The sequence below is a fragment of the Verticillium dahliae genome, genomic scaffold (assembly GCF_000150675.1).
Source record: "Verticillium dahliae VdLs.17 supercont1.2 genomic scaffold, whole genome shotgun sequence".
Classification (NCBI taxonomy): domain Eukaryota; kingdom Fungi; phylum Ascomycota; class Sordariomycetes; order Glomerellales; family Plectosphaerellaceae; genus Verticillium; species Verticillium dahliae.
Window position 1 is genome coordinate 854,877 of NW_009276916.1, and position 19,128 is coordinate 874,004.

The following is a 19,128-nucleotide window of genomic DNA, read 5'->3' on the forward strand; positions in this document are numbered from 1 at the left end:
CACCCAGCCCCCTGAGATCTGACTCGCCTGATCCCTGTCACCAGCAAACGAGGCAGCCGGCGTGAAGGCGAAGACCAGGCGCTGTCGAGTTCAGGCACTACCCACCCCTGGGTGCAGTGCACTTCTGATCCCTGCAAAGGTCACGTGTTTCCGCGCCATTATCCCGTTCATCCTGGCGCGTCCTCTCTTCGGCCAGACGCGTCCAATAACGTCCCCCTCACCACGCCAGCTGATAAAATGGCGAGGCATCACAGCAGCATGGATCGCTGCGTGTGTGCCTCCGTCTGTGCATGGTTCCCATGGGTTTCGTATATATAGGATCGCACCCCTTCTTGCCTGGAAAATTTCCTCTTGCTCTTCCCCCCATCAAGTCGTCGCCTCAGGTAGGTCATTTTTATGATTAGACGTCGACACAACCAGAAAACACCCGACAATAATTTATTGATCTCTCTGTATACTTTTCTCATCATCTGGCCTTTGATTTAAATTGAATTTTCGGAGTTTGAGTCGGAAACCACCAAGTCGCAACCATGTTTTCCTCCCGTCGCTTCGATCCCCCTCCCACATCGAGCAGCAACAGAAGCTTCTCCAAGCACCACAAGGCCAACAAGTCGAGCTCGTCTTTCAGCAAGACCAGCGGTGTATCGAAACACCGGACAGAGCAACGACAAAGCCGCCGGCCGACCACCGCATCGACAGTCGAGGATGGCTCACCCAACAGCAAGTAAGTCTCGCAGACTCATCTCCCTTTCACACAGGTCATCACTAACGCCCTCTTCATCAGCAACCTTACGTCTGCCATCGTAACCCTCGTCGTCGGGCTTGAACAACGTCTTTTTGCCGCTCACGAAGATGTTCTTTGCGCATCCCCCTTTTTCCAGAATGCCCTCCGTGGTAACTTCATGGACGGCACCACCCGACGTATCGCGCTCCCCGATGAAGAGCCCGAGATCTTCTCATCTGTGTTGGAGTTTCTATACAAGGGGGACTACTTCCCTCGTCTTCTACACAACAAGCGTCGCAACAGCTGGGAGCTCGAGGCAGCAACCGACGAGGCAAGGGGCTCGGTCGAATCGACCGTGTACCACCATGCCATCGACGGTGACCTGTTGAAGGACACGGTCATCTACTGCACAGCAGAGAAGTACGGCCTGGACGAGCTCAAGAGGATTGCTCTTCGAAAGCAAGGTCTGCGTACGTTTCCCCTCATCCTTCATCTCTCACACCACCTTGTCTGACCGAATCACAGAGTCAGGCATTCAATGCAGCACCATCCTCGCTTCTGCTCGCTACGCCTACGCCCACACTCCCGACTCGGACTCCAAGCTGCGCGCCCATTACCTCGCCCTCATCATTCGTAGCCGAAGCACATTTAAGAGGAGCGGCACCATGCAGTTGGAGATGTTCAACGGCAACACCCAGCTGTTCTTTGATCTTTTTGTTGCTCTCTGCAACCATGTTGACGACGTCACGGCCGCGTAAGCAATCCCACGGCTCTTCTAGAATTTCATGGCTGACTGAGTCGATAGTTCTACGCCTCGAACGCCTCGCAGCGGTCGACTTATGTAGTCACTACGCTACACGCGTCTTTGCTCAGCCCGCCATACAACCACTCACCTAATGATCTTTTCCAAGATGTCGTTCGGCATCTTGATCATTACTGTTCGCTTCTCTTCCGCATTTCCTAGACATCTGATTGCGACACCGGGTCTCGAAGAGAAATCCTCACAAATACCATAAAACACGGCGTTCTCACGACGGAAAGGCGTTGGGCGGTTGTTTATTTCCCTGTTCATTTTTGTGCTATTCTGTCACTTTGCTTTCTGCCCAAGGACCCCGCATGTACGATTATTACCAAGACGCCGCGAGCAGGAAGGCCCCGGGCGCGGTCAATTCTTGGGAACTGACTTATACCACGAGATGAGATTGAGAGTCTCTACAGTTAGCCCAACTGGCCTGCTGTGAGCATTGTACTGAAGGAGCAGATTGTCACGGAGGACGTGTGTATTTTTATTCTTGACGCTCATTCTAAGATGATTGACGGAAGAGAAACTTTGATTGACGAGCAGTATCTGATCACACTACATATCGTGAAGTGGCAATGTGCTCTGCAAGTGAGGCTCTCGGCGTATTGCTGTGCCATGTGCATCAATCTGTGACACCTTTTGAGACGGGCGCCCGTTGCCAAAAAAAAAACGCGTGCCGATCGCAAATGCGAAAATGCGGGAAGCAGTAATCCGACATCCGGGTGCAGTTCCCCGACAGAGGCCTCACTGATAAGCCATGCACGTCTTGTGAACAAGTGCCCCCGCTCAAAAGGCAGGGATGCGGCCTGAATCTTAGCTTGCCACACCATGCGTTTAGCATCTGGCGGGCGTTGTTTGCCTTTTTTTGTGCTTGCAATGGTTCAGCATGCATTTGAGGGGGTGGTGCACCGTGATATCGTGCGAGAGGTGCCTCGACGCGTGAGTCACGGTGCAGACCTGTAGCCCTCCGCGAAACCACTTAAACCCCCTGTTTAGCTCGGGCCCTGGTGGTGGTGGTGGTGCCAGCGGGGGCTTGGGCTGGCAGGGGATTCCGGGGGAGTGTCCCGGGATGCTGGGTCGATGCGAGGAGGTCGTGCTCGAGCCAAGGCGGCGTGCGCGAGCGTGAATTTGGCCGCCCATTGTGAACTTGGGCCAGCACTGCCCTTGCAGCAGTGATGAAGAAGAAAAGAAAAGGCACACGTCTGCTCCCAAACTCATCGACCAGACGTCTAGCGCAATGACTTGGACCGTTGGTCTTCAATTAGTGCACCAGGCCAAGCTCTACCAGGCTCAGACATCTCAGCAAGCACAAGCCCGGTTTGCTATTGTGCCGAGCGAGCCAATGAGATGGAATAGAGATAGGTATCACATACAACGCCGCCGCTTTAATAAATCGGAGGATGCCATTGCCAAACGCAAGACCATGGCTCGTTTGCTTCTCCGAAAACGCCTTGGCTTCCCTGGGTGAGCGCATCCCCAGTCACTTGCCTCCCCAGTGTGCTAGATCCCTGTTCCGGGGAATGCGCCGTTCTTGGACAGGACAACTATGCCGTGTTCGCGTGAGATGTAACCCTTCATGAGATTCTGTACGTGCTGGTCAGCGACGGACTCCAGTGCGAGTGGGTTTGCTCTTGTGTAGGTGCGCCAATGATTGCGAAGAGCATGCATGTGTAGTAGCCTCAGGGCATCGGGTAGCGAATTGACGGGATGCCATTCACAGCTGCCTGGCAGGCAAGAAACTGCCGATGAGGCTATACAAGGGCCGGAAGCACGCAACGGCCGTCGACGCAGTGCAGCTGCAGGAGCACTGCTGTGTCTAACCGGTGACTCTTCAAGGCAACCATCTGGAGACATTGACCGGTTCAAGCAACGGCCAATCAAACACGCGCGAACAAACCGGAAAGGGAGGGATGCCTACCTTGTAGATCATATTCGCCAGCAAGCATTCGACCTCGTCCATATCCACCGTCTCACGGCTTCCAAGACTGATGGCCGCGGCAAACTCAGCAACACGGACACGGGTCTTGCGTAGTGGGGCGTCACCAGGGTTCTTGGGCTCCTCAAAGCCCTTGGTCAAGAACACTTTTCTCAACAGGTTTCGGAGCGTAATGTCACGGCCGCGCTCGAGCGTGAGGTAGATTCTGCGCTTGACGAACTCTTCCTCGCCCTCTTGAAGAGCGACATCAAAGCCGTGAAGGTCACCTCGCCTAATGCAGCGCGCCAGAGGAAGGAATAGGGCCTGGAGCCGGGGGAAAGGTTCGAGCAACGCTTTGCTGGGCAAAGTGTGCGTTGTCAATAGTAGACACGGGATCAGGTATGTAAGGATTCTCCTAATAACGTGGTCAGTGGATAGGCTACGCCATTACGATGCATGCCGACTTACTCCTTGTTACCAAGTGCATCCTTGTGGCATTGACTCCACGCTTCTGTCAGGTGCTTCTCGGCCTGAAATTGTTAGATTACGTATTGCTCGCTGGGGAGGAGGGACGCAATGTCGCATACCTCAACGTAGTTCTCCTCCAAGAAGAACAGCACTCCCTCGTAGTACTTGAACGTTACTCGCTGCGGTGCGGGGTACGCTTCGAGCGGCGCCATGTCGGCTCTGTTTGTCGCCAGAGCCTTCAGAATCGTTCGTGCCAGGCTTGCCGAGTTTAATTTGAAGTAAGTCTTGAAGAGAAGGTTAATGGTAGCGTAGACTCCCCATTTGCGTGTGTCATAAATATCTGTTGATCTGTTGCTTGGTCAGAGTGAACAGAAATGCATGCGCTCAATGCTGCATACCGGTCGCTTAGACACAGAGTGAAGATGCGCTTCAGCTGCTGCTCGCAGTCCCTGAGCTTTTGATGCTCCTCCGTTTCCGGATCAAAGTCGTCACCGAGCTGAACCTCCTCTTCGCCCGCAGCCCCTGTTGTGCTCCTTTCTGCGTCTGCCTTGATGGCGAAGAGTCTCAGATACTTGCCGGCCGTGTAGAGGCACGGTATCGTCCACGCCTCAAAGCCGTAGTTTGTGTAGCCTCTGTGCAATGCAATAGTCATCTCCTTCCAGGCGTCGTAAACTTTGGTCCAGGATGGCTTCTTCAAACTCTAGAGACAATTAGCTGCTCATGATTTGAGGGCGACGAACTCTGCACACAAAACACTCACTGAGTTGTCCGCGGCATCATTTCCTTCCACTGCCAAAATCTCGTTGATAGCCTTCCAGTAGGCGGCATAGACCTCGACCCAGCCATTGATCTGTTGCCTGACATCGCCCCGGCCGCCAAATCCGTTCTTTTTGGAGATGGCTTGGGTCAGGAAGTGCTTGACATCCTGCTTGACATTGAATGCATTCGTTGACAGCTTGATTGATGCCAGCCGATGTAGCTGATCCGAGGGTGATGTGGGCGAAAGAGTCTTGGCAAGATCATAGCCGTTTGACCCTGTGTTTTCCGTAAAGGCACGGCCAACTTCCTTGAAGAGAGCCTCCATCACGCTTTCGTGACCAAGGCCTAGTAGAGATGGCTAGGGATACAGCGCAAAACCATAGGCGCGATCCAGTCTTTCGGTGACAAGGTTCGTGCGGACGAAAAGCTGTAACTGTCCCTACAGATTAATGCCCTTCAGTTTTGTGCTGCTACCAGAGAGCTGTCGATGAGCCGAGATGTATGTCAACGGTGAGATCTCATTGTACCCGTCTAGGTGCTCAAAGACAATCACTAGGATCTGAGGTCCGTGGTACCTACTCCACGCATAGTGGACCCTCAGACGGGTTGGTGGGAAATGTTCTTGTCCTGGACCACCTCCCAGCCACTTCACCAGCTGGGAGCAGCTGGGTGGCTGTCTTGCGGAGCCAACCCCACCATTATCACGTGCCGACCTCCCAGCATCAGCGTCAACCTAGCGTAGTCGAAAAGTGGATCTCGCTTAGGTCGTCGAAGCCCTCAAGATTTTGAACTTTTTCACTCTCTACAGCGTCTTTGCGTCCCGACCCTGCAACCACCAACGATATCGACCGACGGCCATCGACAATACCGCTAAAGTGAGTTTGCTGCTTTCAACACCACTTTCTCGTCGACACTTTACTAACCACCTTCAAGATGGGTAAGCAGATCTCTATTCCTTTGCACAAGTGCAAGAGCCATCGATGTGCAATGCCATGAGCGACCGACGACAAAATTTCCCACGACTTTTCCGGATTGGATACGACACACTACCTCACGGGTCAGCCATGCTCGAGCCCCGGAAGACGACTAGCAACGTGCTGGCGATCAATTTCGACTGGAGGAAAGCGAACGAGCTCTGAATGTGTCTTCGACGTCGAATTTCGAGCACATCATTTGTTGGAGGGGCATGTTGAGAATTGCAAGGGCATCTGCTGGAATTGACCATGTGCCTCGACCACTACTACACGACTGACGACTGTTTCCCGACCGGCCACTGGCAGCTCCTCGACCATTGGCACTTTTATTTACGGCATTGCGCACATGATGGCTCATGAACGGCTGGCACGTGGCGAACTGGAGAACTAACATTGTCCAAAGGTCGCCTTCAGGAATACGAGGTCATTGGGCGCCATCTGCCCACGGAGTCCCAGCCCACTCCCACCCTCTACCGCATGACCATCTTCGCCCCCAACACCACGGTGGCCAAGTCCCGTTACTGGTACTTCATGCGCGGCCTGAAGAAGGTCAAGAAGGCCACTGGTGAGATCATCTCGGTCAAGTCGGTAAGTAGCAGCATGACGAGTCGATCAGCACGACGAAAACAGCCTCTAACGGCTTCTGCAGATCTACGAGAAGCACCCTCTCAAGGTCAAGAACTTCGGCATCTGGATTCGCTACGACTCGCGCTCCGGTACCCACAACATGTACAAGGAGTACCGCGAGATGAGCCGCACCGACGCCGTTGAGGCCCTCTACCAAGACATGGCCGCTCGCCACCGCTCCCGCTTCAGGTCGATCCACGTACGCGCTTCCACCCCGCGGCCTCCCAGCCGCCGGATACCGATCCCCGACGCTAACAGCACACCAGGTCCTCCGCGTCGACGAGCTCGAGAAGGGCGACGACGTCAAGCGTCCCTACATCAAGCAGCTTCTCACCAAGAACCTCTCCTTCCCCCTCCCCCACCGCGTCAGCAAGATCAGCAACCAGAAGCTCTTCAGCGCCAAGCGCCCCACCACGTTTGCGTAAACAAAAGCTTAAGTTTTTCGGGTTTCTTCGTCGCGGGGAAGGTTGGGCAGGTACTGCAGGTGTTTACTAGGTCTCATGGAACTACCACGTGCATTTGCTCCCTTGAACAGAGGGCACAACGAATCAACCAGGAATTGACGCATGAACTGCTTCCTCTACTGTGATCGTTATATTCATGCGTGGTGATTGTTCTACTCGTCGCTACCTATTTTTCTGTGCAATGCCAAGCGCGTCTTGCCACTGAGGTCTTGATGGGGGCGGCTCTGGTCTATTATTCACTCGGCGACCCCTCCACCTGCGCGTCATCTAAGAACTCATTCCAGGTCGTCCAGTCCATAGATGGATCACCCCCCTCGACAGGGGCAACCCATTCGTCGTACAACTCCTGCGCACTGTCCCATTGCCACGGCTCACTGAGGAAGGATAAGTCGGCTTGGGCGTCTCCTGCGTCCGCCGCATAGGGCTCGGCAGCAAGTTCAGTCGCCGCAGGTAACATGACATCGTCAGTGACGCCGTCGTTGTTTTCTTCCACAACCGCCACGTTCGTCCCCTGCGGAGCATGCGTCACTCCGCCGCCTCTCCTCTTCAGAGCTTCGGCCCGCAGCCCCCTCGCCTTTTTCAACAGCTTCTTCACCGGTCGCCACAGCGGCCCTTTCCTCGTGTCAGCCACCATGCTCTCGAGTCTCGGGACCGCCCCCTCGACGACGACCCACGCTCTGTCGACGAGCTCGCCCTCCGTCTGCGCGCACAGCTCGGCCAGCGCCACGGCGAGCGGGTGCCACTGGGGGTACATGTCGTACCACCAGTGGAAGCGCGCGGCCTGGGGGTGCTGCCGTGCATGGTGGACGAGCTCGAGGACGGAGATGGCGGTGCGCAGCATGGTAGGGCGGGGCACGCGGAGGCGGGGCGGGTGCAGGGACGCGGGGCGGTGCTGGAAGGGGTACTGCAGCGAGAGCCAGAGCTTGAGGATGATGACCCTCGTCGTGATGGCGGCCGGCCCGGCGGCGGGGTGGCTGTCGATGGCGAGGGACGGGGCCGTGGGCGACGTCAGGAAGAGGGCTTCGAGGCGCTGGGCCTGGCGGACGATGACTTCTTCCGTGGGCGAGTTGGAGGCTGTGCCGAGGGCAGGGGACGAGACGGAAGACAGGGTGGCTGCGTCGTTGATGTCTGGGTTCAAATGTTGGATGGGAGGGTGCTTGATGGAGCCGAGGGTGCCCGATGCCATGGCCGTTGCGTAGCCAAAGCTCATGTCGGTGGGTCCGGATCTGTCTACGAGTTTCGTGAGAGTGTCCGGGCCAAAATCCTCGTCGTTAATGTTGGCTACCATGTGGGTGTCGTAGGACCCGGGGAGAATGATGACTTCGGTGCCGCGGTCTTCGGCGGCCCGGACGTCAAGAACAATGATCATCCACCACAAACGGCGGCGCAGCTCTGTCTCATAGGGGCTCAGGTTAGGAAGCAATGCTCCTTCACGATGAAGACCTTGACCTTGGGCGAGGCGGATGAGAAGACCCAGGAGCGCCCAGGAAGACCTGCTAGCACCATGAGAGCGAAGGACGGCCACATAAATAGTGAAGGCTTGGATGGTCTTGAGCTTTGAGCTGCACAGGTAGTCGGCTCTGTGCAGCGCTCGCTCAAGGTTTTGCTGATAACGCCGGATAATGCTGGATCTGTCCTCTGACAAGAAAAGCAGACATTCTTCATGACTCATGGAGGTGGCAGCGGCATAATACATGGCAAAAAAGAGCGCTGCCGTGTCGTTGCTGATGGTCTTGGCGTCCAGCGAGTCGGCAAAGTGAGTAAGCTCTGCGGCAGCGGTTGGACGATGAAGAATCTTGATGACGGGATCAACATTGGTGAAATATGTCCGCGAAAGATGCCTGATTTGAGCCTGTGAAGGATGTTGTGGACCGTAGGAGTTTATGTCGCCTGAAAAAGTCGTAATCAAGCCGGACGTAGCTACAGGGGATGTGTGCGTCTGGGAGGGAGACTCGGAGCTGAAAAACAATCCTTCGTCGTCATCTGAATTGTCGCTCTCCGACGACTGGTCCAGAGCTTGCTTGATCCCATCGACCTCGTCGCATAAATTCGACCAGAAGTCGCTGCTGAGATAGTTGTTCGGGGCCACAGATGTCTCACGGGATGTCGTCGCTGACCCTGCATTTGTCACAGCGTTGCCTGGTGCCTCTTTTTGTTCCTGGGCATGAGGCGCATCAGATTCCGCCTTGATGAGTGTCCCCAGCGGAGGCTTGGCGGCGGCGGCAGACTCGACCTGGCCGACGATACTCTCCAAACGGTGGATGCGGTTCAACAGTTCGCTTTGCCGAGCCTGTCTGGGCTTGCGAGTGCGCTTGCGCGCTGGAAAGACGCAGTCGAGGGCAGATCGCGTACATTGTGTACAGCGAGGTTCAATCTTGTCACATTTAATCTTCCTTTGGCGACAATTTGCGCAGCTCAATGGTTTGTTGGAAGCATCTTGTTGTGAGAGAGGCGGCATCGTTCATGAAGTAGTCGTGAGCGACAAGAGGTGGTGCGATTCCAAGGCAGATACACCAGGTATGAGTTTGAGCTGAACGAAATCGGGCCGCGAAATATGTGCCTCACGATTCAAGTTCAGGTTCTCCATGTCCATTGAAGACTCGGAGATTTTGGCGGATGACAGATTGATGTGCATGCAGGGGGGTCAAGTGGTGATGTCGTTGATCCTTCGACCAAGGAAGCATGGTAGTAGCGAGCCAACCTCAACCGTCGTCAGCCCTGGGCAGGTGAGTGGGGCTTATCGTGCATTCGATTCATCCGTTTCCTCTCCCATTGATTTGCTTGTCTATGTGTTCTCACATGATAGCCACATTCTATTTTGACTATACATCGTGAATGAGCTACTCCCCAATGTGAAGATCAACTTGTTACGTCTGTGCCTGCTCTGTCAAGATCCAAGATGCGGCCTCACCGATCCAGGCGATGAGTGTTCAGACATTTTGTAGCGCTCCGACTAGCGCCCATCGTATGCCGTATTCCAGGCTGTCATATACCCCGCGATGCTCTGTGCACGCTGATACTGGCAAGTGAGTCAACCTCTGTTGGCTGTGTGCACGAATGAATAGACAAGAACGAGATCTGTCTCGCACTTATACGCCGCTTCCCTTCTCACAGAGTCGGTTGAACACGCCTTCTCACTTCGGACCGCCTAGACATCATGGCTTCCTCAACCCCCGCGAGCGAGGCCCTCATCGAAGGGCCCCTTGATTTCATCACTGTCAAGACAACTCTGCCCGCGAGGCCACTCCCCGCCCACGCCTCGCGCCAGCCCATCCTGACGCCGCGTCTCATGATCCGCTCCTTTGCCGAATCGGACATCCACGCACTGCGCGTCCTCCGCACGCAGCCGGAAGTCATGCGCAACACGGCCGCCGGCCGCATCGACCTTGACGTCGCCGAGACGCAGGCCAAGCTCGCGCTGAGCCTGCCGCCCAACGACGCGCACACGTTCAACTGCGCCATCTGCCTGCGCGACTCGGGCGAGTTCGTCGGCTGCGGCGGGTGCCACGTCATGGTCGGCGAGTTTGGGTGGCCCGTCCTCGGGTACATGTTCGTCAAGGAGCACTGGGGCCGGGGCTTCGCGACCGAGTTTGTCACGGGGTTCCTGGCGGCCTGGTGGGCGCTGCCGAGGGAGGTCTGCGAGCTGCGGGTCGACCGGGGCACGGTGAGGGTCGGGGAGGACGGGCTGGCGGAGGAGCAGTACACGGCCGTCACGGTCGACGACAATGTGGCCAGCCAGAGGATCCTGACCAAGACGGGCTTTGCCAAGAGGAGGGTGTACAGCGAGATTGACTCGGCGGATCCCAAGGGCGAGGCGATCGTCACGTTGCTGGGGTTTACGAAGGGAAGGCCGAAGGAGCTCCAAAGCTCGACTTGTTAAGATGAATGTTACCAAAGTTTCCATTTTTGTTGGCTCGTGTGCTGTAGTCTCACACTGGCGGGAATCCGGACATGTATGGATGCGGGAAATGTCCGATGCCACTTCGGCTCCGACGCCGGCCTGGACCATCACTCGGCAATCTGGCCGGCCAGCCAAGCCACGGGCGAGCACTTGTGAAAGCATGTGAAGAATCGCTGATTCTTTTTATCTGGGGAGAACTGTGTTTGGAAGTGAATATGGATGGTAGGGAAAGGTTCTTGATCGAAATGGCCTTTTATTTCAGGTGACTCTAATACTACCAGCGATGTGACAAAAAAGGGCCTTGGCATGACGACAGATATCGCAGGTTATCTCAGAGGTCAGTAGGTTTCTCGGCCTCATGCCTCGGCACCATTCCAGTCCACTCGTCCGGTGTAGGCTGAGTTTTGTCAGAACCATGTCAGAGGGCGACAGCAGTGTTCCATTGCGGCGCTGTGAATGCAGACGCTGAACTCGGAAAGGGCGTTCGCCCCCGTTGTCAGGGGCGCTTGCCCCCGTTGTCAGGGGCGCGTGCGCTTTCGGCGTTCACCTGGCTGGAAAGGCTGCCTGGAACAGTCAAGCGTCTCCATGGCTGATGCTCTCGCTCCAGCACTTATTAGTGGCAGGAGGCTGATTGCAAGGCGAAGGCGCAGGGTGTGATGCAGCACGGTGGGCTCGCAGGAGGCTCAGCACGAAGGGCTACGCTGCTTCCGCGCCCCTGGAGGCCTTCACCGCTGGCCCCTGCAGGTGCCTGCCTGCTAGGAGGTATCTAAATTAGGACGACGAGGCCAAGCTGTCAGCAACTCTGGCCTAGTCGTGACAAGAGATGGGAGCTTGGGTAACATGGGAACAGAATCTGATTTCTGGTGATGATGTTTGGTGAATGAGGGAGAACATGTGCCACGGTGGTATGATGGATCGGCTGGCTGTTGTCTCGAAATAGAAACACGCTCTCTTAGGTCAACAAGTAGAGTGATGTACCTGTCTCGAGCAAGGTAAGGTAACAGACACAAGGCAAGCCCCAGGGCGGACGAAGACGCCAAGTCCCCTACATCGCACGCCCAGTGCCTGAGGAAGGTACTGGCTGCCCCTGTGCTGTGCCTGCCCTGTCCCGTCGCCCAGGCAGATCACCATTTCTGGCCGCCGTTGGAGTCAGCCCCGCTTCACTTGTACTGTACCTTACGCAAAAGGCACCTGGGATGAATCGTCATGTCCTCTCCCCTCTCCGCCCCTCTTCCCACCACGGGCTTCATCCAACCATCCAACCATCCACCCCGCCATCCCGCCATCCCACCATCCCACCATTTGGGATCTCCCTCCCACTACAGAGCACCGTGGCTTGCATGGCTATGGCCGCTACAGCTGCACCCACGAGGCCGCCGTCCCTATTTGGCACTCCAACTTCTCTCGACGCAATCTGAGTCACGGCGCTTGGCTGAAGCCTGCCAACTTGGGTGCACTTCACCTGAGGCCAAGGTCAGCCCAGCCGCCGATCAGCCAGCAGCGCTAGCATATCCAGCACATCCAGCATATTCAACACATCCAGCAATCCAACGAGTGCACCCTGACAGCGACAGCACGCTGGACCCATCCTCTGCCGCTGCCTGCCGCCGCTTGACTCCTCGTATGATCACCCTCTGCTGCCTCTGGCTGGGCTGATTGACGCGCTCGATACATATACCCTGGGTTTCGTCCCTCACGACAGTCCATGTCAATACCACCCTCGCGTTTCCTTCGCCCACGATCCCCTGTCCATCGCCATCCCGCCATCCCGCTCTCCCGCCAACACCGCTGCCCCCTCTCCCTGCCTCTCGCTTCCTACGCTCTCTTGCTTTCCCACGCTCCGCCTGCTCGCATGCGATTGTGTGTGCTACACCACCATTCACCACCGACTGCGCCGTTGACCGACAACAACCCACATCTTCCCACTCCCCCACACCAGAGCTGCAACCCCCCCGAGTCCTTCCGACTGTTCACTGCAGCATCCCAACATCACCGTCACAGCTCACACACACCACACACCAACACCCACGCCTGCGCAAGCTTCGAAATCCATGCCGACGCGACCAACAACGCCCTGAATGGCGGCACCCACCGCAGAGGCCAACTCGAAAGAGTCCGCCAGTCCCAACAACACCAACGCGACGAGACCCGAATCACCCAAGACCTCTCCCGCATACTGGGGCTACCTCTTTCAGGATGACAAGACGCCGACAAAAACCCTCGAGGCCTTGTTGCGCGCCGTCGCAAAACACATTGTACGTCGCCTTTCTCCCTGCTAGCTAGCTACCTGATGCGAGCTACCTGACCGGCGCCTGCTGACCGCCTTGTCCAGATGACAGAAATCGGCGACAAGCGCGTTCACTTCTTGACGCCCACCAAGCTGGCTGCCTTTTACCGGGCCGTCGGCGGCGATTACGACTGTAAGTGAGGAGCCTGATTTGGCACATGCCCCTTCCCCATTCTGAGAATCGCTGCTGACCGTTGCATCGTGTTGCGCAGCCCTCTTCACCGGCATGGACCATGAGTCCATATCCTACATCTATCGTGTTACTGGCTGCCAACACTCCTTACAGCCCATTCCCGGCAATGACTTTGAGCCTCCATCCGTCCCTGCCTTGACCCCGCGCGGCTTCGTGCGCTGGGAGTCCATCGAAATCCTGCTCGGGCCTGAAGAACACGTTCCCTTCATGCAATATGTCGTCAAAAACTGGGCGCTGAAGCACCCTGAAACGGGTGAGCCCTTTCCAACCGAGCTGCCCAAGGAAGCCTTCCCACTCGAAGCCGACACCGAGGTCGACAAGTGGCACAAGGCGTGCGCCGAGAAACTGAAGAAAGACGCCACGCCTCAATCCGACCCGGCCACGTTCAAGCAGCCCCATCATGAGCACTCATCCTCGGGGCCAGAGCGGGACGAACCCAAGGTCAAGGTCGCCTATGCGCATTTTCGCAACCCATACCCAGAGCCCTCGCCAAGGATGCGCCCAGCCCAACCCGACTACTTCAACCGGCCCATGCCTTTTTCTCACGTTCCTAGCAGGGCAGCAAGCCAGCGCATTCACATCCCCCATTCGCCCCTCAACGAACGCCATCGACCGGGAAGCTCCTCGGCTGATGAACGCAACCGCCGCCGCAGCTTCTCCGATTACCCTTCGCCATCACATGATCCGGTGCATTCTCGCAGCAACTTTCCGCCGGGCAGGCCTGGAGCCCCGCCACGACGTCACAGCCAGGCAAAGCATTCGAGCTCGGATGCGCCGTCTGATTCTGATGGCGGCAACGCGAGCCCGGACACCAAACGTCGGCCGCAGAGCCACGAATCGATGCGCCCCCCGCCAACCATTCGCCGCATGGGTCCCAAGAATTCACAGGTTCCTCCATCACCGGCCGTCACTGCGACAGCACAAAACCTTCATCCTCACCGAGCCGAGACGAGAACAGATGAGACTCGCAAGCGCACGCTACCCATCCCAGAGGTTATCAGGGATAAGTTTGACAAGGTCACCTCGTTCTTGCCGGGTAGTCGATCGCCCGATCGGCACCGAAGCACCTCGGGTCGGCGGAGCGACCGTGAACGAGACCGTGAGCGTGAACGTGAGCGCGAGCGCGAGCGAGAAAGGGAACGTGAAGTGTTAGCTGCGCGTAGGAAGCGAGATCAGGTGGCGCGCGCCAACGGGGCGTCGAGGCTCAGTCGCAGCTGGTCTGATAAAGATTCCGATGAGTCGGACGCGGCTTCTGACGAGAGCGCCGTCGAGAGGCGCAGACGCCAGCGGCTTCGAGAGAATCGTGACAGGGAACGGGACGAGTATCAACGCGACCGCGAGAGGGAGCGGGAGCGAGACCGCGGCAGAGATCGCGGCCGCCAGAGGGAATGGGAAAGGCAGCGCGAACGCGAGCGGGAAGACGAGCGTGAGATGCGCAAGCGGGCGCCGCGGTACATGCCGCGCCCCGAGGCCCAGCGCCGGACCAGCAGCCACGCTGACGTTGATCGCATGCGGGACGAGATATGGGACCCTCGCGACCGCGAGTTCAGGGACGACAGGAAAAGGTGGAACGAGCGAGAGCGGGCCGTGAGCCCAATGACTGGTGTTGGGGGACGACGATACCCTGCCGAGCCTGGCTGGAGCTGAGCTGCCTACGGCCTGAGGTGCCGCCGGTGATGCATCTACGGAGGACTCTCACACGAGAGACGATTTATGCCACTTTGATCTTAGCAACTTCTTCCCCCCTTTTGAGCGAAGCGACTTGGTAACATACATAGCCCTACGAGACATGACATGATCAATGACTGTTTCTCCTCCTACGATCCGTGACTTGTAATGTCTGATGTTTCCGAGGGTCGGTGGACGTTGGCTGAATCGCGCCAGACATATGGATTCGGGGCAGCTCCAGCTCGGCCCACATGGAAGCCCCGGACCCACGCCAGCGGCGCGTCTCCGCGCGTCTCGCCCGGCACGCACGGTCTGCGGGTCGGAGCCCGCTTTACACGGCGCTACCACGACTCATTGCAGTTGTGTCGTATTCGGAGGCGGGGTATCGGGGACTGAGTCGGGCGACAGCTATGGGTTGATTTTCTAAACATTTCTTGTGAGGGGGCATGAAAGGCCGATGGCTACGTGCCTGTTGACAGCCTGGGCTTGCTATGGTTGATATGACAATGCTGAACTCGACAGTCAAGACGGGAGAGCGAGGTAGATGCCAAATCAGTCATGTCTGGTCTATTCTCATTAGGGTTACATAGTAAAGCGCTGCAAAATCCAAGTTGCCAACCCGTGTCAAAAACAGTCCAGGCTATCTGAAACCGCATACCCAACAAGTCTCCTCTACGCCTTGGCCGTCGCGGCCTCGACGTCGGCCGCCGCCCTCTTGGCGGCGGCGGCGTCCCGCTGCTTCGTGACGAGGGCCTGCTTGGGGTCGTGGGCCTGCTGCAGCGAGTAGCTCGCGACCGAGGCGCTGAGGACGAGGCAGAAGGCGGCAAAGGCGAGCAGGCTGAGCCAGATGGTCTTGAGGGCGTCGGCGTAGGCGGCGACTAGGACGGCGCGGTCGGGGCCGGGGGCCATGCCGTTGATGATGCCGATGACGATGGTGGCCTCGTCGGCGTACCGGTCGGCGACGGCGGCGAACTCGGTCGTGGCGGCGAGCTCGTCGGCCAGGGCGTTTTGGAAGATGACGCCGGCGACGGCGACGCCGACGGACTGGCCAAAGGTGCGCAGGAAGGCGAAGAAGGCGGCGGCCTGGGCGTTGAGGTGCGGGGCGCAGGCGGCCTGGATGGAGAGGGCCATGGCGGGGAAGAGCATGCCCGTGCCGACGCCGATGGGGAGGTTGAGCGGGATCCAGTGGCGGACGGGCGTGTCGGGGTTCAGGAGGTAGAGGAGGCCGGCGCCGAGCGTCGTCAGCGCCCAGCCCGTCCAGAGCGACCAGCGGTAGTGGCCCGTGATGGCGGCGATGACGCCGACAACGATGCCGGCGGGGGCGACGGTCAGGCTCTCGGGGAGGCAGGCGAGGGCGGAAATGATGGGGGAGTAGAACTTGACGCCTTGGTAGTACAGAACTGGGGGCGTAGGTCAGTCAGATGCGGGGAGAAACGCCAACAGACAATGGGGAGAGAGAGGGAGAGGAGGTGAGCATACTGAGGAAGTAGATGAGCGACCAAAGGATCATGCCGTGAAAGACGGTCATGATGTAGTTGGCAATCATGGTCCAGTTTCGGAAGATGCCTCTGTCAATGACGGGCTCTTTCGCCCAGTGAAGCTCCCAGTAGGCAAACACGGGCAGGGTGAGGATGCCGAGGATCAGGGGCAGAAGGGTGCGGAAGGAGCCCCAGTCGTACATGACGCCGCCGGTGGAGATGCCGAAAAGCAGAATGGTGGAGCCGGCGGTGAAGAGGAAGCTGCCGAACCAGTCGAAGCGTGCGAGCTTGGTGCGCAGGTCGCCGGGGAGCTCGGTCTGGTTGAGGAAGAAGTAGATCATGAGGAGGCCGACGGCCATCAGGGGCAGGTTGATCCAGAAGATCCAGCGCCAGGTGGCGTGCTGGGCAAAGCCGGCACCCATGAGGGGCCCGGCGACGGTGCCGATGGCCCACATGGCCGAGAGAATGGACAGCCACTGGCCACGGACGGCGAGGGGCACGAGGTCGGTGACGATGACTTCGCTGAGGGCGATGATGCCGCCGCCCCCGATGCCCTGGATGCTGCGGCCGATGAGGAGGACGGTGAAGTTCTGGGCCACGGCGCAGATGATGGAGCCAACCGTGAAGAGCAAGCAGCTGACGTAGACAACCTGGAGATACAGTCAGCCATGTTTGCGAGGCAGCAGTTGTTGGTGGCATTGTGGCGCCCGTACGTATTTACGGCCGACGATGGCACTCATCGAGGCAAAGCTGGGCTGGAGAACAGTGCTGGCGAGAAGGTAGCTGGTACCAGACCAAAAGGCCTGAAGAGCTGTGCCGCCAAGCTCTGTGCTCATGATGGGCAGGGCGACGCCGAGAGAGGTGGCGTCGAGCGCGACGGCGAGCATGAGGATCGACAGGGCGGCGAAGGCGAGGAAGAAGTCGCGGCCCGGCTTGAAGGCGACGGGCTCAACAGGAGGCTCCTCCTGGATGGCCGACTTTTCAGAGGCATCTCCCGAGCTGTCAAGGATTGTGTCACTCATGATGGTCGATTTGGTTGGAAAGCAGTGAAGCGGGACGAAGCAAGAAGCAGGGTGCACTGCGACGGGATGGAAGAGGACAGCGTTTGCTGCTGTACTGGAAAAGGCTCCGAGTTCGAGATGAAGTAGAAAAGGTTCCGAGCTGAGCAGCACTATCGAGCTTGCGCCATGCCGTCTATATATCCAAGACGATCAAGAGAAGGTTCACCAAAAGAATGAAAGAATTGAAGAATCAAAAGAACCAACGGAAGACCCGAAACAGTACGGCGGCACAGCAATTGCCGGTGTCATCATCCCTTGGTGGCCTTGATGGGGGGCCACTGGCTGCATGTCCGGATGCGTGTCCGGGTGCGAGGAGGAAGAGCATGTCGACCGGCACGACTTGAGCCCGGCCAGCCCTATGAATTCACAGAAAAGGAGGTGAGGGTGACAGAGCCTTGCTGGCTTCTGCCATGGATCCGACGGGGTGCCGGGTCATCAGACCATGGGGCCACCAGGCTGGTAGGGCTGACGAATGCGAGCCATGTCGCGATCGGGAGGAAGGCAGCCGCAGAAAGGTTCAATAGAAGCGTGCCATGGGTATCGACAGAAGGTCCCATCGTTTGGTCATCTCTGCCTCTAGCGTCATCTTCTTGACAAGCCATCAGCCTGGCAAATTGGAATGCGTCAGGCGAAGCTTGTTGTACTGGCAAGTGTGAGCTGTGGGTTGTAGTCGAATCGCAGCCGCAGTCGCAGTCGGAGTCGCACTCGCACTCGGGAGAAGGTGGAGTCTGCGGTGTCTGGCCAATCGGCTTCATTATTAAGCGGAAGCGGGGCCACGGATGAATTCGCAGCTTCGGGCCCACTCTAGGATCGAGATAAGATAAGGTCAGGCTCCAGCTGTCACGTTGTTTGTCCTTCCCCAAGCAAAAGTCAAGGTGCCGCCCTTGGCCTTGTCATGCTTTGCATCCATCAGCGCTTTGCATCCATCAGCGCTTTGCAATGAGCAGCCCTGCTCCTGCACGACTGCTGACCTCGTGTCCCTCAGGTCCATCGGCAGATCCTGTTGCCCCGTCTGCCGACCAGTGTCAGCCGTAATTATCAAACACATCGGTACCCAGCACGCCGGGGCTCACGCCGACCTTATTCCCATCATTGCCATCCAACATACACTGCGACTCTGGACCAGAATGCAACCTCGATCGACCTCTCCTTTGGTTGATGGACACCTGACAGCTCCGCCCTGCCGACAGTCAGGCATCGCATCAGACATCCATCTGTCAGACGTCGTCGAATCCCACGAGTCTGCCGGACAACGTCCATCACCCAGCAGTACTATGCATTCTCCCTACTAACCAAATTTCTTAATCTCACTGTTTGAAACACCTGCTTTCAACGTTTCATGAACTGATGGCCGCTGCCGACTTGTCGCGTCTGCGTGGGTCGGTCCTTGGCCGCCCAAGTTCAGATGAAGCATCAACTCTGCTCCTGTTGCCCTTCACCCATGACCGTCTCATTTTCAGGCCTCCCTGTGCCCCTCTCCTTGCTGGGCCACAACGTCTCGCCAATGTCTTTGACCGTGAATGAAACGCGGATTCTTCGACAAACTTTTCCTGCATCTTTGGGATGATTCATTTGTCACTCGACTGGCTCTCTCAGCCGAATTTGTCATGCCTCCTACTTCATCCAAGAGTGCATACTTCAACCGGCTTGACGTCCCTCTTTCTGTCCCTGGTCCCTTTCCCGTAGAAACACCGGCCAACGATTTGGCTCACTGGTCTATTCCTTCTCATCTTTTTCCAGCCTAGATACTTTTCGAACGAACGAATAAAAAAAGAAGAAGAAGAATAAAACCTCGAACGACGTCACC

The 19,128-nt window shown here is 57.4% G+C and overlaps 7 protein-coding genes across 7 annotated transcripts; 4 read left to right on the plus strand and 3 right to left on the minus strand.

The window, feature by feature from the left end:
* Positions 1 to 530: 530 nt before the first annotated feature.
* VDAG_01077 (uncharacterized protein) lies at positions 531 to 1,569 on the plus strand (the record flags this gene model as incomplete). Its single annotated transcript, XM_009649963.1, has 4 exons — positions 531 to 724; positions 785 to 1,194; positions 1,250 to 1,478; positions 1,530 to 1,569. 4 exons carry the CDS (start codon positions 531 to 533, stop codon positions 1,567 to 1,569), a joined length of 873 nt encoding a protein of 290 aa, XP_009648258.1.
* A 1,708-nt stretch (positions 1,570 to 3,277) lies between these two features.
* On the minus strand, positions 3,278 to 4,993 carry VDAG_01078 (COP9 signalosome complex subunit 12; the record flags this gene model as incomplete). Its single annotated transcript, XM_009649964.1, has 6 exons — positions 3,278 to 3,370; positions 3,445 to 3,856; positions 3,910 to 3,971; positions 4,029 to 4,257; positions 4,308 to 4,609; positions 4,670 to 4,993. The coding sequence occupies 6 exons, from the start codon at positions 4,991 to 4,993 to the stop codon at positions 3,278 to 3,280; spliced, it is 1,422 nt and encodes a 473-aa protein (XP_009648259.1).
* Positions 4,994 to 5,498: 505 nt separating this feature from the next.
* VDAG_01079 (60S ribosomal protein L20) lies at positions 5,499 to 6,850 on the plus strand. The gene is made up of 4 exons (XM_009649965.1): positions 5,499 to 5,757; positions 6,046 to 6,230; positions 6,292 to 6,468; positions 6,536 to 6,850. Exons 1-4 carry the CDS (start codon positions 5,649 to 5,651, stop codon positions 6,692 to 6,694), a joined length of 630 nt encoding a protein of 209 aa, XP_009648260.1. The 5' UTR covers positions 5,499 to 5,648; the 3' UTR covers positions 6,695 to 6,850.
* Positions 6,851 to 6,965: 115 nt separating this feature from the next.
* Positions 6,966 to 9,368, minus strand: VDAG_01080 (fungal specific transcription factor domain-containing protein; the record flags this gene model as incomplete). Its single annotated transcript, XM_009649966.1, has 2 exons — positions 6,966 to 9,052; positions 9,299 to 9,368. 2 exons carry the CDS (start codon positions 9,366 to 9,368, stop codon positions 6,966 to 6,968), a joined length of 2,157 nt encoding a protein of 718 aa, XP_009648261.1.
* A 522-nt stretch (positions 9,369 to 9,890) lies between these two features.
* Positions 9,891 to 10,613, plus strand: VDAG_01081 (uncharacterized protein; the record flags this gene model as incomplete). Its single annotated transcript, XM_009649967.1, has 1 exon — positions 9,891 to 10,613. One exon carries the CDS (start codon positions 9,891 to 9,893, stop codon positions 10,611 to 10,613), a length of 723 nt encoding a protein of 240 aa, XP_009648262.1.
* A 2,099-nt stretch (positions 10,614 to 12,712) lies between these two features.
* VDAG_01082 (uncharacterized protein) lies at positions 12,713 to 14,935 on the plus strand (the record flags this gene model as incomplete). Its single annotated transcript, XM_009649968.1, has 3 exons — positions 12,713 to 12,889; positions 12,967 to 13,054; positions 13,134 to 14,935. 3 exons carry the CDS (start codon positions 12,713 to 12,715, stop codon positions 14,759 to 14,761), a joined length of 1,893 nt encoding a protein of 630 aa, XP_009648263.1. The 3' UTR covers positions 14,762 to 14,935.
* Positions 14,936 to 15,454: 519 nt separating this feature from the next.
* Positions 15,455 to 17,282, minus strand: VDAG_01083 (uncharacterized protein; the record flags this gene model as incomplete). Its single annotated transcript, XM_009649969.1, has 3 exons — positions 15,455 to 16,182; positions 16,262 to 16,910; positions 16,974 to 17,282. 3 exons carry the CDS (start codon positions 17,280 to 17,282, stop codon positions 15,455 to 15,457), a joined length of 1,686 nt encoding a protein of 561 aa, XP_009648264.1.
* Positions 17,283 to 19,128: the final 1,846 nt, after the last annotated feature.

Coding starts and splice junctions, on each gene's coding strand:
- VDAG_01079 (XM_009649965.1), top strand. CDS start 5,649: ATGTGCAATGCCATGAGCGACCGACGACAAAATTTCCCACGACTTTTC. Junction 5,758..6,045: donor CGAGCCCCGGAAGACGACTA/GCAACGTGCTGG, acceptor CATTGTCCAAAG/GTCGCCTTCAGGAATACGAG. Junction 6,469..6,535: donor CCCGCTTCAGGTCGATCCAC/GTACGCGCTTCC, acceptor ACAGCACACCAG/GTCCTCCGCGTCGACGAGCT.